Source organism: Serinus canaria, chromosome 1 (assembly GCF_022539315.1).
Source record: "Serinus canaria isolate serCan28SL12 chromosome 1, serCan2020, whole genome shotgun sequence".
In the NCBI taxonomy this organism is placed as follows: Eukaryota; Metazoa; Chordata; class Aves; order Passeriformes; family Fringillidae; genus Serinus; species Serinus canaria.
This window is the reverse complement of record NC_066313.1, coordinates 18,477,773-18,495,102: the sequence shown is the minus strand read 5'-3', so window position 1 is coordinate 18,495,102 and position 17,330 is coordinate 18,477,773. Positions and strand designations below refer to the sequence as shown.

The 17,330-nt window shown below is 45.3% G+C and overlaps 1 protein-coding gene across 16 annotated transcripts in view; it reads right to left on the bottom strand.

Moving 5' to 3' along the window:
• Positions 1 to 15,716, bottom strand: part of BBX (BBX high mobility group box domain containing) — a 150,079-nt gene extending 134,363 nt beyond the window's left edge. For 3 of the 16 annotated variants that reach the window (XM_050973150.1, XM_050976834.1, XM_050972778.1), the window contains exons 1-2: positions 14,625 to 14,850; positions 12,273 to 12,345 (exon numbers count right to left, since the gene is read on the bottom strand). In XM_050973150.1, coding sequence (XP_050829107.1) covers positions 12,273 to 12,345; positions 14,625 to 14,656 — 105 coding nt within the window. In that variant the 5' untranslated portion in view covers positions 14,657 to 14,850. Of the gene's footprint in view, positions 1 to 9,405; positions 9,568 to 12,272; positions 12,346 to 13,849; positions 14,487 to 14,624; positions 14,853 to 14,937; positions 14,957 to 15,036; positions 15,117 to 15,587 lie in introns of those variants that run through there. The other 13 variants (XM_050975967.1, XM_018920185.3, XM_050972425.1 and 10 more) reach the window with 10 other exon arrangements.
• Between the last annotated feature and the right edge of the window lie 1,614 nt (positions 15,717 to 17,330).

Below are 17,330 nucleotides of genomic sequence, written 5' to 3'. Positions count from 1 at the left end.
TGCATACAGTGCACAACATGTATGATACTTTGCAAAGGACATTCCTCTGCAGTTCACCTTACACAAACTTGAAGTGCTCAGGCTAAGATAGTACACTTGCTTTTCCACTCCCTCTGTGCTTGGCTACAGCCACCACAAAGCAGACTGCTTGGCAGAGACTCTGCTTTGGTTCAGCACTAGCAGAAATGCTTCTGGTTCCTCAGTTTAAAATTATTCCAAAAAAAAAGACTGGCCCATCATCTAAATATGGACTGCCAGTTGATTATTTCACTAAGTTCAACCATCTGACTAACTCTCCAAAGAAAAAGAAAAAAAGTGAGTTTTAATTGCAGTGATGGGACACCACCACCATCACCATTACCCACTGCCACCTCTTCCTCTGCCCCCCAATAAAAAATAGAAAGGAGTGAGGGTGTCTCATTCTTCTGATCAAGTGCTACTGATGTAGTTTCAGCAATGTTTTAAACACACACTTCTCTTAACCGGTTTTGCCACAATCCCCCAGACTAACACAACCAAATTCTATTTGGCAGCCTCGGTGGAATTTCACAAGCTCGTATCAACTCTGATTTCAGACCAAAGTGAATTTTACACCCATATTTTGTAGCCTGACCAGTAACCATTTCAATGTAACCTAGCAGGAGAATATTGCTAAGCATATGCAGATTAACAGGTTTCTCTGAGACATTTCAGACAGAACACTGTCAAAGATACAAATTCTCCTGATAAAATCTTGGCTCCAATATTTATTTTCTGAATGGAAGGAAAGCCTCAACATTTCATGCATCTATAAGGGGAGGGGAGGAAGAAGCAAGTTAGGACAAGAATAATTTAATCCCATGAAAATGCAGTAATTATAAAATCAGCCACATTGTAGAATCACAGAATGGTTTAGGTTGGAAGGGACCTTAAAGGTCATCTAAGTCAAACTCCCACCCATAGGCAGGGACACCTTCAACTAGACCAGGTTCCTCAAGCCCCATCCAGCCTGGCCTTGAACACTTCCAGGGATGGGGCAGCCAGCGCAGTCATCCCATCACAGTAAAGAATTTCTTTCGAATACGTAATCTAAATCTACTCTCTTTCAGTTTGAAGCCATTCCCCCTTGTCCTGTCACTACCTGCTCTCCTGTCACTATCTCTCCATCTCTTTCATAAGACACATGAGGTACTGGAAAGCTGCTACAAGGTCTTCCTGCAGCCATGTCTTCCCCAAGTTGAAAAATCCCAACTCTCCCAGCCTGTTCTCATAGGAAAGGTGCTGCAGCCCTCTGCTCAAATGCATACCCCTCCTCTGGACTTGCTCCAACTGGTCCATGACTTTATTATACTGGGGAGCCCAGAGCTGGATGCAGTTCTGCAGGTGGAATGCCACAAGAACAGCACAGTGGGTGAGAAGCAAAAAAAAAGCATTCTTTTCGAATGCTTATGTTAAAAAAAGCTAATTGTTTTAGAGCAGTTAAAAACATGAATGCTTCAGCAATAAACAACTTCTATCAAAAAAGTTACCTAAATAGATGACTATGCTATTTTTTTACTGAATCTTGAATCAAATGTATGTGAAAATGAAAATGACGACCCTTTCAGGATGAGTGATTCATCTTACTTTGGCTTATTCTCTTAAGAGTAAGAAATAGTCAGTAATTTTCCTGTTTCAATTTTTTAAGGAAGGTTTTCATTTTCTTTCTTTATAAAAATTGACCATTTTAAACATTTGCAGCCTGCAATAGCATTTTGACCTTTGGTTCAATTTTCCTCTGATTTCTATTCAGCTTTCTAATCTTATATTTAGTTCTACTAGACCACAATAACTGCTGAGACTTTGAATATCCTATACATTGATACAAAAGAAAATAGAAAACCAGAACAAAGACAGGATCGTGAAACCTATGCTTGCACCAGGGAGTTAAGGCCCCAAAACCACTTCTTGAAGTGTGTAATTCCTCCTTTTTGGGAGGCAGGGGGGCAAAACTGCATTTGTACACAGTTTGTGTAACTGTATTACCAGGCCTCAGGCACACTCTGCATTTCTGAGCACAGCTCCTCTCTTACCTGAGGTCTAACTCTGCATTCCTCAATGGTCACAAATACTGCTACACAGTTCCCCTGGTGCAGAAAAAATGTGTGGAGCTGCAGAGTCAATACACGTTATCAAACTTTTTTGACTGCACAGAAGCTAATAATATTTTGGTAGGGTGGGGGGTAGAATTCGTGTCAGCCACAGAGCTGCTATGGCATATATACCAATTTCTTTTTCCTTATTTCTTTTCCCTCTAATACATTAGCAATACATGCAGCATCCAGTAACAACTCCGTTTCATGTTCTGCCTTCTCTGACCAGCAGTGCTAGATTCCTTCCTGGATGTTGTAAAATACCCCATCAACCATTAAAGTCACAATCACATACCGCATAGTCAAACGGAAAGCTTGTAACAGCAATTAAAAAAAAAAAAAATTGTTTAATGTTAAGTACATATCTGTGTAAACAGAGATCTGTTGATCTCTATCTTTTAGAAGCTACAGAGGGGTCTAGCATCCACAACAACAACAACAAAATACGGCCACACTGTTACCTAGTGAGCTACTCTGCATTCCTTAATGGCAGAAGATACTGCCCAAGGCATCTGCTATTACAAACAGGAACCAGATAACAGACGCTAAAGTCATCTAAAAAAATATATTCTGCTTAACAGAAACAGATACTGTTACAAATGAACTCTTTCTGAACAAAGAAATCATATTAGCATTTCAGATGTTATTGTTGCTAGATGTATTTCAGAAAAAAAAATCTAATTGCAATTTGTCTTTAAATTACAAACCAATGTTAAATTCCACTGCAATATTATGTAATTCAATTTATATTAAAATAAATTGCAAATCTTTGATATTAAAATTGTAAACAAAGCTCAAACACTCAACAGGTAAGTCTTCCTTGAAGTACCAAGAACAAGTAATAGGTTTAGAACTAAGTTACCTGAAACTAATACCTTCTACTACATCTGCAGAGTCTTTGCTCCATAAGTCAATGGCACTTAATGGCACTTCCTGTAAAGCTGGGAAACTAACTGGGAACTGAAAGAGTAAGATTATTTGTTTTCCTTCTCTTCTAAGAAAACAAAGAAGTTTGAGTTCTGTCAGTTCTAAAAGCTTGCATTCACTTAAGCAGAAGTAGTTACCTTACTAGGGATAATACTTCAGTTTTATTTTAAGTGCAAAATGTATTTGCATTTATTTGTGTGTTTGTGCATGAGTGTAATTTTATTAAGTAGGACATTTTTAAAGGCCACAATCAAAAAAAAAAGGCACAATTTGTCATGTCCTAAATAAAAACTTTCTTAACAGTTGCAATCTAGATAAATGCACATAGGCCACGAAATCACTTAGAAGGCATACATGTGATGTGTATGTGTAAAGGCATACAGTGCATGCTCTGAAATAACAAAAAAAACAATTAGTGTAAAGGCTAACAATTAGCCTTTACACTAATTCAGTGTAAAGGCTAAATTTGGCAACATATTTTAATGGTTGTCTACCAATGGAGACTGCTCCCGAAAAAATAAAAATACCAAAGCAAAATAAGATTACAAGCACCAATTTAACCCAAGTGTTTATTGAGCGAAATCCTGATTTAAATCAGTTCAATAGGTATAACTGGAATGTAAAGGCAGCAGACATGGGAGTGTACATACAGAGGGGCTCACAACAGCCAGAAACAGGAGGCATAAAACCCTCCCTGCTTTCAGTGTGCCTGTCCCCACTCTCTCCTTCAGCCCAACTCAATCTCTGCAAAGCCTGTTAGAGCTCCACAAAACACCATCCCCCCACTCAAAGATTTTTTCCCCCCCTTTAGGATCCTTGAATAAGAGAACACATACTGTTCCCACTGTAAATCTGAACTGTGCCCTTCACTCAGTTAACCCACTACATGGGGATGTCTGTGATGACAACCTCACCTCCCATTTTGATTTCCTTATTTCTGTGAAGAATAACAGCAAACGTCAAATGCAGCCCTGTGGGTCCATCCAGAAAAGCAAGGCTGCACAGAGAAACCAGATTAGCTGTGGCAGAGAAACCAGCAGAATATTTCTTAGACAAAACACACTATCTAGTCAGTTTTCTCAGGTGCTTCTCTGTGCATTCCAGCATCCTCTCACTCAGTTCGGCCCCATCAGCACATGGCACAGTGAAACAGAAAGCTCGACAGGGACATCCTCGAGAGTCCACTTCACTATATAAATAAATAATCCATTTCCTCTAGACATCTCTCTCAGGAGGGCAGGATCTTCCTTTGGTGATTAAAAACCAGGAAGACATCACAGGCACACAGACCCAAAAGCTTTGTTTGGAGCCCCCACCTGAGCAACAGGCCAGCCCTGAGTAGCAGCCAACAAAGTGATTTCCAAACCGGCAACTGAGTATCAGATCCCTTCAACAGCTTCCTCCAAAGGACTCTGAAGAACCAAACTACAGCCAGGGTGCTCACAGTTTGAGATTTTACCTGGGTCACTTTTAACATGGACTTTATTTACCCTCTGCTGCTTTGGAACACAGTGCTGAGGCAAGACAGGCAAGCACAAGCACATACAAGAGATGCAAGGGAAATACTTAATACTCAAAAATTGTTTAACACACACACACACACACACACACACAAAAATGGGCAATTTTCTCATATTAATGGAAATCTCATGGTAATGAGAAATGGACAAATTCCACCATTACACTTAGTTACCTGTCATTTACTTCCCTTATTTGAGGTCTTCCACACTATAAGAAATAAAGTTAAAAACTCCCTTCCCTTGCTCTACTTCTGACACTTGTGCTTTTATTTAGTCCCACCATTTTAGAAGAATGGCACTGGAGCTTCTGCTTACTCCTTCAGCACTAAAACACATTTTTAATCAATACAACAGAAAAAGTAAATTGTGAATAATTGTCTGCATTAATATATTTGCTACCGGCTTTGTCATTCTTTAATTTGCACACACCAGATTTCCCCTTATAAACACCTCTGTTTCTCCAAAAGCAGCTGGAAATTAATTATGCTGGTTTTATTTTCTTATTAATTCATATGCTATAGTTCTGTAATCAGTGCAGGATCATGCTGCAATTTTGCATACTTGTTTCAAAATATATTAGGAGCACTTGATGATTGATGTTTAACACAATGTATGAAAGAGCATCTCAAACAAATTATAGGGAATACAAATAAAAAACTTAAATAAGAAAAAGAATTACACATATATTCAAACAAGAGATAAACCCCGGAACTCACAAGTTTGCAGCATGGAACACTGACTGATTACAACTGAGATAGGCAAGAAGTTTACACAACTCCACATGAAATTTGGATATAAAGAAACCTTTTGGAAAGAGAAAGAACAGCTGAAGATAGCTTTACCAAGGAAGTGGAGGTGAAAATGGTACTTCTTTCCAAATCTATCATCTCTGCCCATTGATTTGAAGTATATCAGAATGCTTTCTTTCCCTAGACAGACAGCCAACTTGTGAAGCAAACATACTTGAACAAAATGGCTCACGTGCCAGAAGACTTATCATCTACCAAATGGCATTCTCACACTTCATGCTCTTCCACCCTATTCTCATTTACAGGAACTCAGCATGTTTCAGCAATGTCTCTCTCTATTCCCAGCTCACCATCAGGTCAGGGATGGCCAGTAAGTTTGTGAGTACAACAGGTGGCAGTCCCTGGCAGGAGTATCTGCACATCAATAACTAAGAATAATGTGAAATCTGCAGCTTTTCTGAGGAATTACAGGCCACCAGAACTTCAGCCAGCAAACCTGCAAAGGGGTGCACATTGCTGATGGACCTCTGGTTCTGGCTTTTTGTTCAGGAATTCACCTGTACAATTGTAACTGCAGGATCAGGCTCTTCAGCCATGAGGTTAAGAGCAACTAATGTTCCTGTACCTCTCCCATAAGTCAGCATGATGTTGCTGACTGTAGTTCACTGTAAGGCAGGATGTGGCTCAAAGACCACCACTTAGGGAAAGCAAACCAAACACAGTCACCCACAAAAATGAAATGAGGTAAGAAATCAAGTTCTCCCTCAGTCCTTCCATTCTCATCTAATGTTTTCTTTATCCAGCTTCACCTTCAAATTTCTCTTGAAGCCTCTCTTGGACATTGCTTTGCCAACCACAAAACAATGCATTCTCTCACATACACAAACAAAAACTTAGAATTATTTGTTTCATAGAAGAACACACAGGCTGCAGAGTGAAGATGTACTATTCTACTGCAAGAGACGTAATCCTAACTATTACTGTGTGACATGCTTTCCCCACTCCCATTGCTGGGTACCTCTTGACTGTGCAAGGCATGAGTACAAATCAAAACCAAAATATTCAAAACAAAAAGACAACTTCTAACAAGGTTTAAGTTTAAAAGTCCTTACGCAGCCAGCAGAAAAAAATATATTGGGGAACAAAGTCAAAGGTATTGGTTGGAAGCCATCAAACACTGAAACATTGCCTGACACTCAGCAGCACGGTACAGTCACCAATCCTTTACCCAGCTCACCAGTGCACAGGACCAGGTTTAAGTCTCCCTCACTTGAATCCTGCAACAGGACAGCTCAGTTCTCATGAACAGAAGGGAGGAGCAGGCCTTCAATGTGTGTGCCTAACCCTGCCCCAGCAACCCTAGCGTTTCAGAAGCACAGGACAAAGCCCAACTCAAGCGTGAGGGTGGCAGAAATCTTCCCACTGCTACACCTGTGTAAGAGAAGAGTGATCCCACAGCCAGGAAGCAGTTAGGGGCCTTCCACAATGTCTCAAAGCAGACAATTTGCTATACACGTAATGCCTTTCAGAAAGAAAACATGATAAACCCTCAAACAAAATACCACACAGCCAGAGGGAAGACACCTTCCCACTTTCCCTCAGAAAGGGGAAGGTGTAGACAGGACTTGATAAGCTTCTTGTCAAGAGAGCTTCCACTTGCATTAAGTTCCATAGATCCCATGTTGTGCAAGTCCACTGAATTATTTTTATCTTTGCTGAATGAGGCTCTGTGACATTAAGGGTCAATAAAATGCTGCTTCTTACTTTCAGCATTTGCTACATTTTATAAAATGTCTTATTTAGAGACACCCACACTAAAGATTTCTGACAATAAAAATTCCATGCTTCCTAAGCAACTGATTTTCTTAGTGTAGCCTAATAAATCCTGTTAACTTTCCTTCCCCTCACTAAAATTTGAAATGCTGTTGTACTAGGTTTCTTTGTACTCATATATGCCTGAAGCTAGTTTATGTTCACATGCTGAATTGTCCACGCTTATAAGGACTTGCTATTACATTATGTGTGCTATAAAGGAAAAAGCACAAACACTGTAAAGTGTCAAAACCATGTTTTTCCTCTTTGCTGATTCATTTTTTAGGTAATTAAATTTATAAATATTAGAAATAGTAAAATACTGCTACCATTGTGAGAACATTACAAATAGGTCTACACCCAGGCATTAAGTAAAGTGTGCTTTACTCCTCAAATACACCTCCAATTTTTACATCAAATTTTTATTTTGAGTAACAAAACACCAGTAAACAGCAATTCTGCAAATCTTAAATATGCTTACCGTCTCTAGAAATAAAAGTACAGTAAGCAAGTTACCCTATCACAATACTGCCAGAGTGCCAAAGTAGTTGCTTCTGTCAAATCTCATGTTATAAGAAAATCAGTCGTCATTTTGCATTAGATTATGAATATAAAAAATAATTTAATTTTGAAGAACTATTTCACATGAATCACATTTTAAAAACAGCACAATGAAGAATCTTTTTCTTCCTTACATTAACTTTACCAAGTTAGTATTAAATAAACGGGGTAATAAATACTGCAATAAACAGAAGTTTAAATACCATGTTTACTGGCAAAAGCTCTTAAGTAAGCTCTCCTCCTACTTTACACTGTCTTGACAACAAATATAACCAAATTGTAAGTCAGTAACTTCACAACATTCTGAAGGTGGGATTTTTTTTTAAACAGCACTATGAATGAAAGTGGAGTATTGGCAGAAGATGTCCAAGTGGCACAGAATTCAGTGAATCTACTCACATCTCAAGACAAGCACTTACCAGGAAAGTTTCAGAGCAAGGAAAAAGACACAAAACTAAGGAGTCAGATGTAGATTTTATTTCATTCCCTGCTACTGATAACCTGCTAAGTGACTGCAGGAAAGCCTACGCTCCTTCGCAGCTTTGCATCTCAGATGCCTAAAACTGGAAAAAAAATGATTGTTCCTGATCTTGAGGTGTGTGATTACAGTATGGCTTGTGTACTTCACCAAACAGGACAGAAGTACATAAATAAAAAAGGCAAGGCCTACAACCACCAATTATTATTAATATCACTATTATTGACAAAATAGTATGTGCTTTTTTCTTTTTTAAGCAATGCAAAACGGCAGCCCATCAAGCCATTTTTAAATTTAGAGTAATCCTTAGGCTGGTTCAGATATTACCCTTTCCAAAACTATCCAAACTGTAGGAGTCTTTTGTGAAATTCCCATGTCCACCAGGACCACACTCACCCTATTACTCTCACACAGAAACACTGTATCATTACTGACCTTAAAATAATAAAAAATAAGTAAGTCCTAATAATCTTTTGACATGAAACTGAATGAAAAGGCTTCTGGCAACAATACCCCAGGAAAGGGAGAAACATGGTACAAGGAAAAGAAAGAACACCATAGAAGTCAGAAGGATGACTTTAACCTATTTCTTCTCAAGAATATTTTGAAATACATATATAAAGTTCAATCCAGCTTTATAGACCCCTAAATAATAATGAAAACATAAATTATTAAATTTACAGTAAGCTACAACAGTATCTATACTGCTTTGAAAAACTTAAATCACTCATGAAAACTGTCCCAATATACAGGTGCCATATGATGTAATGATACATGGAAGTACTGTCACTCTCAATTTAGAAGTGACCAAGGGACATATGGCTATGCATTTATAAGTAAAGACCTTGGAAACCATCAGCAGGCCAAAGGCGTGCTGCTAATTCCACTTGTAGCCACAGCAGGCCATCATCACGACAGGGCACAGGAAGTTCAACTTGGGTCCAAAATTTGGAAAGCAGCTTCTGGTTTTGACTACATCACTTGCCAGAGCTCACAGAGACAGCCTGCAACACACTCAAAAATTAAAATGAGAGTTTCACTTCAGCTCCAATTTTAATTTATAGTACCTTCCTCCACCAAGGAACCGCCTTCGGATAAAGAGGGGGATCTGAACACTACACATGCCATGTACTGTTGAAAGCAAAGCAGTGTCTCACCCTCCCAGGCATTCAAATTTCACTGCAGGTGTATTTACAAACTTCACATCACAGCAGAGCCTTGCACACCACAGGTCTCATCAACCTTACCTGCACCTTTTCCACCACCACGGGTGGTGAAGAGCACCTCATCCTAGCTCACTCAGTCAAGTTCTCCTCTCTTCAAATCACTTTCCCCAGCTCTGTGCCAGAAGACTGCGCTGCCTAATGCCATGTTCATGAGCTCCAGAGACACTGTGCATCCTCAGCCCCCAGACCATGAGTGGCAGCAACCTGGAAGAACTTGAAGCTCTGAATGCGAGCAATCATACCAGTGAATTTAACAAGACTTGTCATCTGCTTCAAGATATTCACATGCTTACAGGATTGCCAATTACAGAACCACTAATTTACGAACAAAGTGTATTAAGAGCATTCCAGATGAACAGGAAAAACATTAGTTATAAAATAATGGCATGATTACCTCTGATATTTTATGTGGAAAACTGACATTTAATATCTTTAATTATTCACACAACAGCTATGAAAGAGAAAGGTTTTCTTCCTTGAAGAGAAAAATAAGCATGGACAAATTCCTCTCACCATCACTCCTACACTCCTTTCCTAAATAAACCTCCTGCAGAAGCCAATGGAGGTTTTGCAGGCAATAAGCTTACACCAAGCAGCCCCCAAAAAACTCCAAAGGGTCAAGGGCAATCTTCTTAAATACTCTTGAGTTTACCTCCACACAGAAACCAGCTACATTTCTGCTAAATTATATGCCTGCTTGACATGGTTTATCAGCTTGCTGTGCCAAGAGGGACAATAGTGTGCAACAAACTTTTGAGAGCTTGGGCCAATTTCTGAAGCGTGCAAAAGGCCCCTTGCAAAGCACCTTCTATCTTGTGACACACCAGCCCTGCATTGGCACTCACCAAGCAAATCAGAACTCCTGTATGACAAGACTGAATGACTAAAATCCAGCCATGAACAGTTACTTTAGTGAGAACTGTGTAATAAAAGAAATTTTCCCTTTTACTAAAATAAAAGCTCCCTAAAGTAAACGGAGATTTCTAGTCATGGACAAACCTAATAACATCTCTACTCTCATCTTAACCAGGCACATTATTTTCATTGCCTTTTTTTTAAGCTACAAAGAAATGTATTTCTTCTCTTCCTCTAAACTTCCTATTATGCTTTTTTCGTAAAAATGATACCCTACCCTTTTCTTTGTACAAGCCAGTTCAACATCAGGTGAGACATGCATTTAGCACGATGCACAAAACCAAGGTCCACTTCTCTCCAAGCGTGGGAAGATTATGATCACCACTTCACTGCCAGATCAACGTTCCATGCATCCAAAAGACTTCATAACAAAACTAAAACCAGATAATGACTCAAGACCTGAATCAAGGTCTCTGAGCTATTCTTGTTCCGCATCCTTTACTATTACTCGAAATAAAGAAAATGTCCTTAGCACTTACAGCACTCTCATGTGACTCTTGACTGAAAACACAGAAAATTAAGTTCAGAAATCAGAACATTTGTATTCAGCCCTGATCAACATTTTGAAGCCTATCTGCCAGTTTTGAATTTCCACATGCATTTTTACTTGGAAAAAATTGTTGCAACAATTACTCTTCACAGAACACAATCCTTGTCAGTAATGCTATAAAGCCAAAAGCAATATACTCCTATGCAACTAGTCTGTCACAAAAAATATCAGTAATTGAATACTCTGAGACCTGCACATACTAACCACACCACATACAAAATCTGGAAACCCGAAATTTAAGTGTAAATCTGCAGGAACTTGAGAACAGCAGAATTCTCCCTTCAAACAAACTGCCCACAGTGAATACGCCAGCCTTAACACTAGCTTTGTGGTTATAATATCATACCAGAACAGCTGCTCCCAACAGCCCCCTTCAAGTCAGCATGTTTGGGACCACCACTTATCCTATGTCTGCTATATGCTGCCTGCAAAAGGTCAGGAGTATGTTATTAATCATTTGCATTTATGAGTACTAAGCTTACCCCAAATACATGTCCTGTCTTGTTTTTAATTATGTGCAGAATAGTACCAAGAAGGTACCTCCAACTTTCCATTTTGGGCCAAACGCAGGTCAATGACACCACAGGCAACTGTATCAGAAGTGCACCAAATGCCACTCATTTTATGTCATTTTTAAATGTGACCCCAGAAATTTAGAACCTCTTCTTTAAACTACCACTTCCACTTCAGCTTAAAGGTGTCAAACCCTTCAAAAGTTATCATAACTTCTCTCAGCATGCAGATTAAAAATAAACATTGCTGTGTACCTGAAAACTTAGGAATACTAGTAAATTAGTCACTAAGATACATATCTCAAATTGACTGGTATCTGCATTCATCAATGCCAAAAATAAAAACAGTAACACGGAATGAGCACGGATGGAACTCTAATTAGCTCTCAAGTTTATGTGTTAAAACTGAACAAACTCCTGTTGCATCAGCATTACAGTTCTGCTAAACTTGTCACTGATTCTTGACCTTCAGAGTTTTCTAATAACCTATTCAGTTTACATTCTCATACTTTTCTACCACTGAATTTTAAAAGGACTTTACATGCTCATTACATTTTCGACCTGTGTGTCGCACTTTGCATATTCTAATGTTATTCTGGTCTAAAACTTTTGCCCTAAGTCAATCAGCTGGTTGTCTTTACAAAGTTTAAGGGAAAAAAATACCCAAAAAAAAAAAAAAAAAAAAAAAAAGTGAAGAGAGCTCTGAATATGCACAACCTTTTAATTTCCAGGTTACTTGGAGGAACCCCTACATACAAACTTTGTATTCTAGCAGTAGGTAGTAGACATGTTTTCTGAGGTGCTAAAACCAGAACAAGCATCTTCTTCATCATAAAAAGTGATAGCACAAGGAGCTCCATCATATCACCAACAACCAAATTCTTTTTCGTGTGTACAGTTCACATACTTACCCAGGAAGGCAAATGGAAATTACAGACAGACGAAGATGAAGCTGTCTCAAAGCCTTTGTCATGTGATAGTGACCTATAAAGTATCAAATAAAGGCACATCATCAGCACACCATGATTTTACAATACTGCAACTCACCACATCACCAACAAGAGGAGAGATCCCAAAACTTGAAACTTGCTTCCTCTTCACCCCCATCCCAGCTAAGCTGTCATTAAAACAAGATGACAGTCGCAGGAAACCGTAAGGAGCAAACAAAAGATGCACCGTGTCTTTAGAGGGCATTAGGAGTGGGCAAATGGAGCAAATCATCTGAGTGTGCATCAGCAGGGTGGGTTGTTCTTCCTCTCTCTCTCTCTCTCTCTCTCACACGGATGCATGTTTATGAGTGCACACAGACACACATACATATACACAGAGATGCATCACGTAATTATTTACACGCACACACAGTAATACTTGCATGTATTATCAAAATAAAAGACAGAAAGTTGACCACCATCTGCAAGGAGGCATACATACAATAACCCCCGGGAACTTACACAAGTGAGCGATCAATCTCCGCGCGTGGATAAGCCAAACAACGCAAAAATTAACAACATGAATAAGCCGCCAGACCACAGGTACGAGATCCACCAGACGAAAGAGACAGACAGAGAGACGGACGAAGGCTGCAAGGCTGGAGCACAGTTTCAGGTAATGCCCGCTGCCCCCCGGCAGAGCCCAGCCGAGTCGCCCGGAGTGCTGCGGCCGCCCAGCCGCCCCTCCGCCACCGCAGCCCGCGGGGAGCGACCCCCGGCCGCCGCGGGGGGAGCGGCGCTCGCAACCGCCGCCCGCCCTCCGCCCACCCTCGCCCGTGCAAAGTGTAGGGCCACCGGAATCCGGGCTCCGGGGTGGGGTGGAAAGAAAAGGTATTAAATATGGAGAAAGACCGCCGTGACCCAGGGTTTTCCCGTCTCCCCTCCTCGCCCCCCGCCCCGGTCACCATCAAGTTTGCATCCTAGTTACAAAATGTCGATCTTGAAGACTGACAAGACACAGGGAGAGGGGGAGAGAACGAGAGAACGAGAGAGAGGGAGAGAGTGAGTGAGTGAGAGAGACGAGAGAGTCCATCTTGCTTTGAGGGGGGAGGAGAGGAGCAATAATGCAGCGCATAAATCTCACCCTCCCGGGGGAAAAGTCTGCACAACACCTTTGGGGGCGGGCGGGCGCCCAGGGAAGGGGCGGCGGCGCGGGGGGCTCCCCGGCCCTCCCAGCTGCCCTCCCCGGCGGGCTCCGGCGAGGCAGGCTGGCAGCAAACACCTCCCTGCTGCTCCCCTCCTCCTCCCCGCGGGCCCGGGCGATGATCCCGCTGCTGCCGTCGCCGCTGCCACCGGGGAGGAGGTGCCGCCGCCGGGAGAGCCCACATGGAGACCGGCACCCCGTCCCTGCCCCGGCGGCCAAGCCGGGCCCCTCCGCCGCTCCGCCGGGCTGCGGGACTTGGACGTGTCACCAGCAGGACGGGCAATGGTTTCGGCGCCCCAGGCCCAAGTGACCACCGCCGGCCTGACGGCGCCCCGGCCTCCCCGCACACACTCACCTCCGCAGAAAACTTTTAACCGCGGGCCTCCCCCGGAAAAAGTGGCGAATCCGCCCCGCACACGGTTAAAGCCCCGCGCCCCCCCGGCTCGGCTGGCGGCGAGCGGGGGAGACCCGGGCACGGTCCTTCCCCGCCCCGGCGGGGAGGGAGGGAGGAGGCAGCAGGCAGGGAGGGAGGGGGCGGGCAGCCGCCTGCCGGTGCCTCTCGCCCCGCCGCCGTGCATGTCGCCTCGGCGGCTCTCGGATCGCTTCGTTTTACCTTCCTCATTCAGCAGCGGCAGCGGGCTGCCACCGATATTCCTAACGCAAACCTGCTGCCGTGCGGCGCCCGGGATTAACGCGACTGCCTCCTTCTCCCCTGCCTCCAACCCTTCCTTCCCCGTCCTCCTCCTCCTCGCAAACCCACACTGGATCGGCTGTCCTCACATCCATGCAAGTTTCATACATTGCAAATAAACCCGAGAGGAGGAAGAGCGAAGCGCCTGGCGGGGAGCGGGGGGGGGAGGAGGAGGAGGGCTGCTTTCTGTAATTTACCAGCGACCCGATCTCGCAGCAGCAAATAACAGCCGAGCACCCATCCGGCTCTCGGCGGCCGGGAGAGACCCCTCCGAGGCAGCCGCACCCTCCCTAAGGCGCCCCTCGCCAAGTTTTCTGTCATCGCGACCACCCAATGTCACAACTTACCTTCAGAAATAGGACTTCGCGCGGCCGAGGCCTGCCGCCACCTCCCCCCGGCCCCCGCCCGCCTTCCTCCCTCCCTTCCTCTCTCTCTCCACCTTAAACTTATTGACACAACATGATCTCGCATCCACGCGAAACTCCGGCAGGGCCGCTCGTCCGCCCCTCCTATGCCCACCGGGGCCGCCGCCGCCCCGGGTGCATCGCCGATGACTACCGGAAAACGCACAGCCCAACTCTCCGGCCGAGCCCGGCCGCCGCTGTTGTTGTCGGGGTCGGCGCCGGGATTTTTCCTCCGGCTCCCCGTGCGGCCGTTGGATCGGCTGCTTCCCCCTCTCTGGTTTTATATCCCCCCCCCCCCGCCCTTTCTCCCGGCGGCGCGGAGCCCCCCAGGCCGGCGGCAGCCGATACCGATCCGCGCACTCTCCCCCGCGCCTCGCCGCCCCTCGGGATGAAGTTTCGTTTCTGTCTGCCGCGATTTCCCTGTCAAGTCCTCCCGGAGGAACGCACCGAGCGGCGGCCGGTGGCCATCCCTCCTCCTCCTCCTCGCCCTCCTTCCCCTTCCTCTCTCCGCCGCTGCTCTTGCCTCTCTCTGTGGCGGCGAGAGGTGCCTGGTTTCAAACGCAGCCTGGCACTGGCTGGCCTACCCCCGCCGCCTCTCGGGCTCGGCTCGCTGGTGTTTTAAATGCCCTGCGCGGTACCGCGATCCACTTGGCCCCCTCCCCGTCACATACCCCCGGCGACCCCTACCCTGCCGGCCGGGCGGAGGGCTGGCGGCACCAACCCACCCGTCCTCCACTGCCCAAACTTTCAAAACGAAGGCAGGGCTGGCAAGAGGGAGGAAAAGTGACTGGGAGCCGCGGCAGCCGCCGCGCCGGGCAGGGGAAGCTCCGCGCCTCCCTCCCGTCCGCCAGCGCCGCAGGAGGGGTGCGGAGGGCTGCTCCGCCGCTGGGGCGCGGAGCGTAAAGCGTGGGGCGAGGGCACCCCTCTCCCTATCTCTCCCTCCCTGCCGCTGCCCATCTCCACCCGCCCGGTGCGGGTCTGCGGGCGGGGGCACTCACCTCGGCGGGGTGCGCACCGCGCCGCGGGGCCGGACGCGGCTCGCAGCGCAGCCCCTCCGCCTCGGCGCCCGCGGAACGCGGCTTCACACAGAGCCATGCAACCCGGGCAGCGCCACAACACTCCCCGCGATATAAGGCGCCCCACCATTGGCCAGCGCGCTGAGCGACGGGCTCGCCGGCCATTCAGCGCTGCCGTTACACCCGCGGCCCGCGAGGGAGCCGCTGGCGCACACACTCCCCGCACACACTCACACAAAGATCGCCGCGCTGCCCTTCGCAGGGTTCGCGGAGCCCCCGGCGGCGGTGCCGGAGCGGTGTAGGGAGCGGGGGCCGCCCGGGGCAGCGCGGAGCCGTGCCGGCCACAGCGCCGGCAGCCACTGTCCATTGGCCGCTCGGGCAGTGCCGCGAGAGTAAACTACGTCTGCCCTGGGCAGTGCCGCGGGGTAGCGGGGTGCGGGCTCGGCCCGGCCCGGCGCACCCCGAGCAGCCTCCCGATAACTTACTCGGCCGAGTTGGGCGAGTTTCATTCAGAGGCCACGGCACGGCGAGCCAGAAGTTGCGGGAGGCAGCAGCGCATCCGCGCAGCCCCTGCTGGGGCAGTAAACACGAGCAGCCACCCCCACGGGCCGCGGGCGGACGGGCCGGGCCGGCGCTGCCCCCTGACCCGGCGAGGGGGATTGAGGCAGCGGCACCGCGCGAGGATACGGCGGAGCTCCGGGCGGTGCCCCCTGCCGTAGGAATCGTCGCCCAGGCGTGGCTGAGAGGGCCTCACCGGGCCAGCATCGACAGCACGGCCGACTTCACATCGGCTTCCCATAGAGATCGCTCTGTTGGCAGAGCTAGCCGAGTATAACGTTGGGGTCCGTGCCACGCTCCGTGTCCTGCCCGGTCCTCTGCCCTGCACCTCGCGGACCGTACCAAACACATAGATGTGAAATTCATTTGAGAATTTCTGTGGCTGACGGGCTGATACGCACAAAGCGTCAGTGTGAGGCCAGCAGCTTTTGTGTGGCTGCATGGCGATTGTGCTGATGGGTGTTGGAAGTGTAGTCTAACTTTCTGGGAGAAGCTCCTTACCACTACAGAAATGAAACACAGTGTGGAAGCATACTGCTTACACTGACCCCGTGTATTAATGTTCGCGAGGGCTTGAATATATGCAGCATGAGACCCTCATGGTTTTTACACAGAAGACATGACATTTATTCTTAGAATTAGGAAGAGCTAAATTTTGTGTGGCTCTCTCTCTAGGCAGGATGCTGACTTCCAGTCAGCAATTGTCATATTAAAAAAAAAAAAAGTTCTAATGAGAAAATAATACTTAAGTTATTTAATAATAAATTAAGAAATAATAGTTATAATAACAATGGGAATGTAGTCTTTTTTTTTTTTCCAATAGGAGAGCAATGTTTGTGTTTCATTATGACTTTACACGTCTAAGGATGTTGCAGAGTTTATTCCATATGTTCTCAGTCCTGAGCTTTTTTCCAATGGTTAATTTCAACATCTTTCCATGGCTTGTCTACTCTTTCCCCCAATCCCTTTTCTCAGTATGGCAGAATTATGTTATGTGTTATGTTATGTGAAATAATATTTCTTATGTCTGAATAATACAGTGCAGTAAAGTATTAGCTCATATTAGAAAATAAAATTGTATCCATGTTTCTGAGAAAACATTTTAAAATTAGCCTGCACATTTTTTCTTAAGATGCGACAAATGTATTGTAAATGCCCCACCCTCTT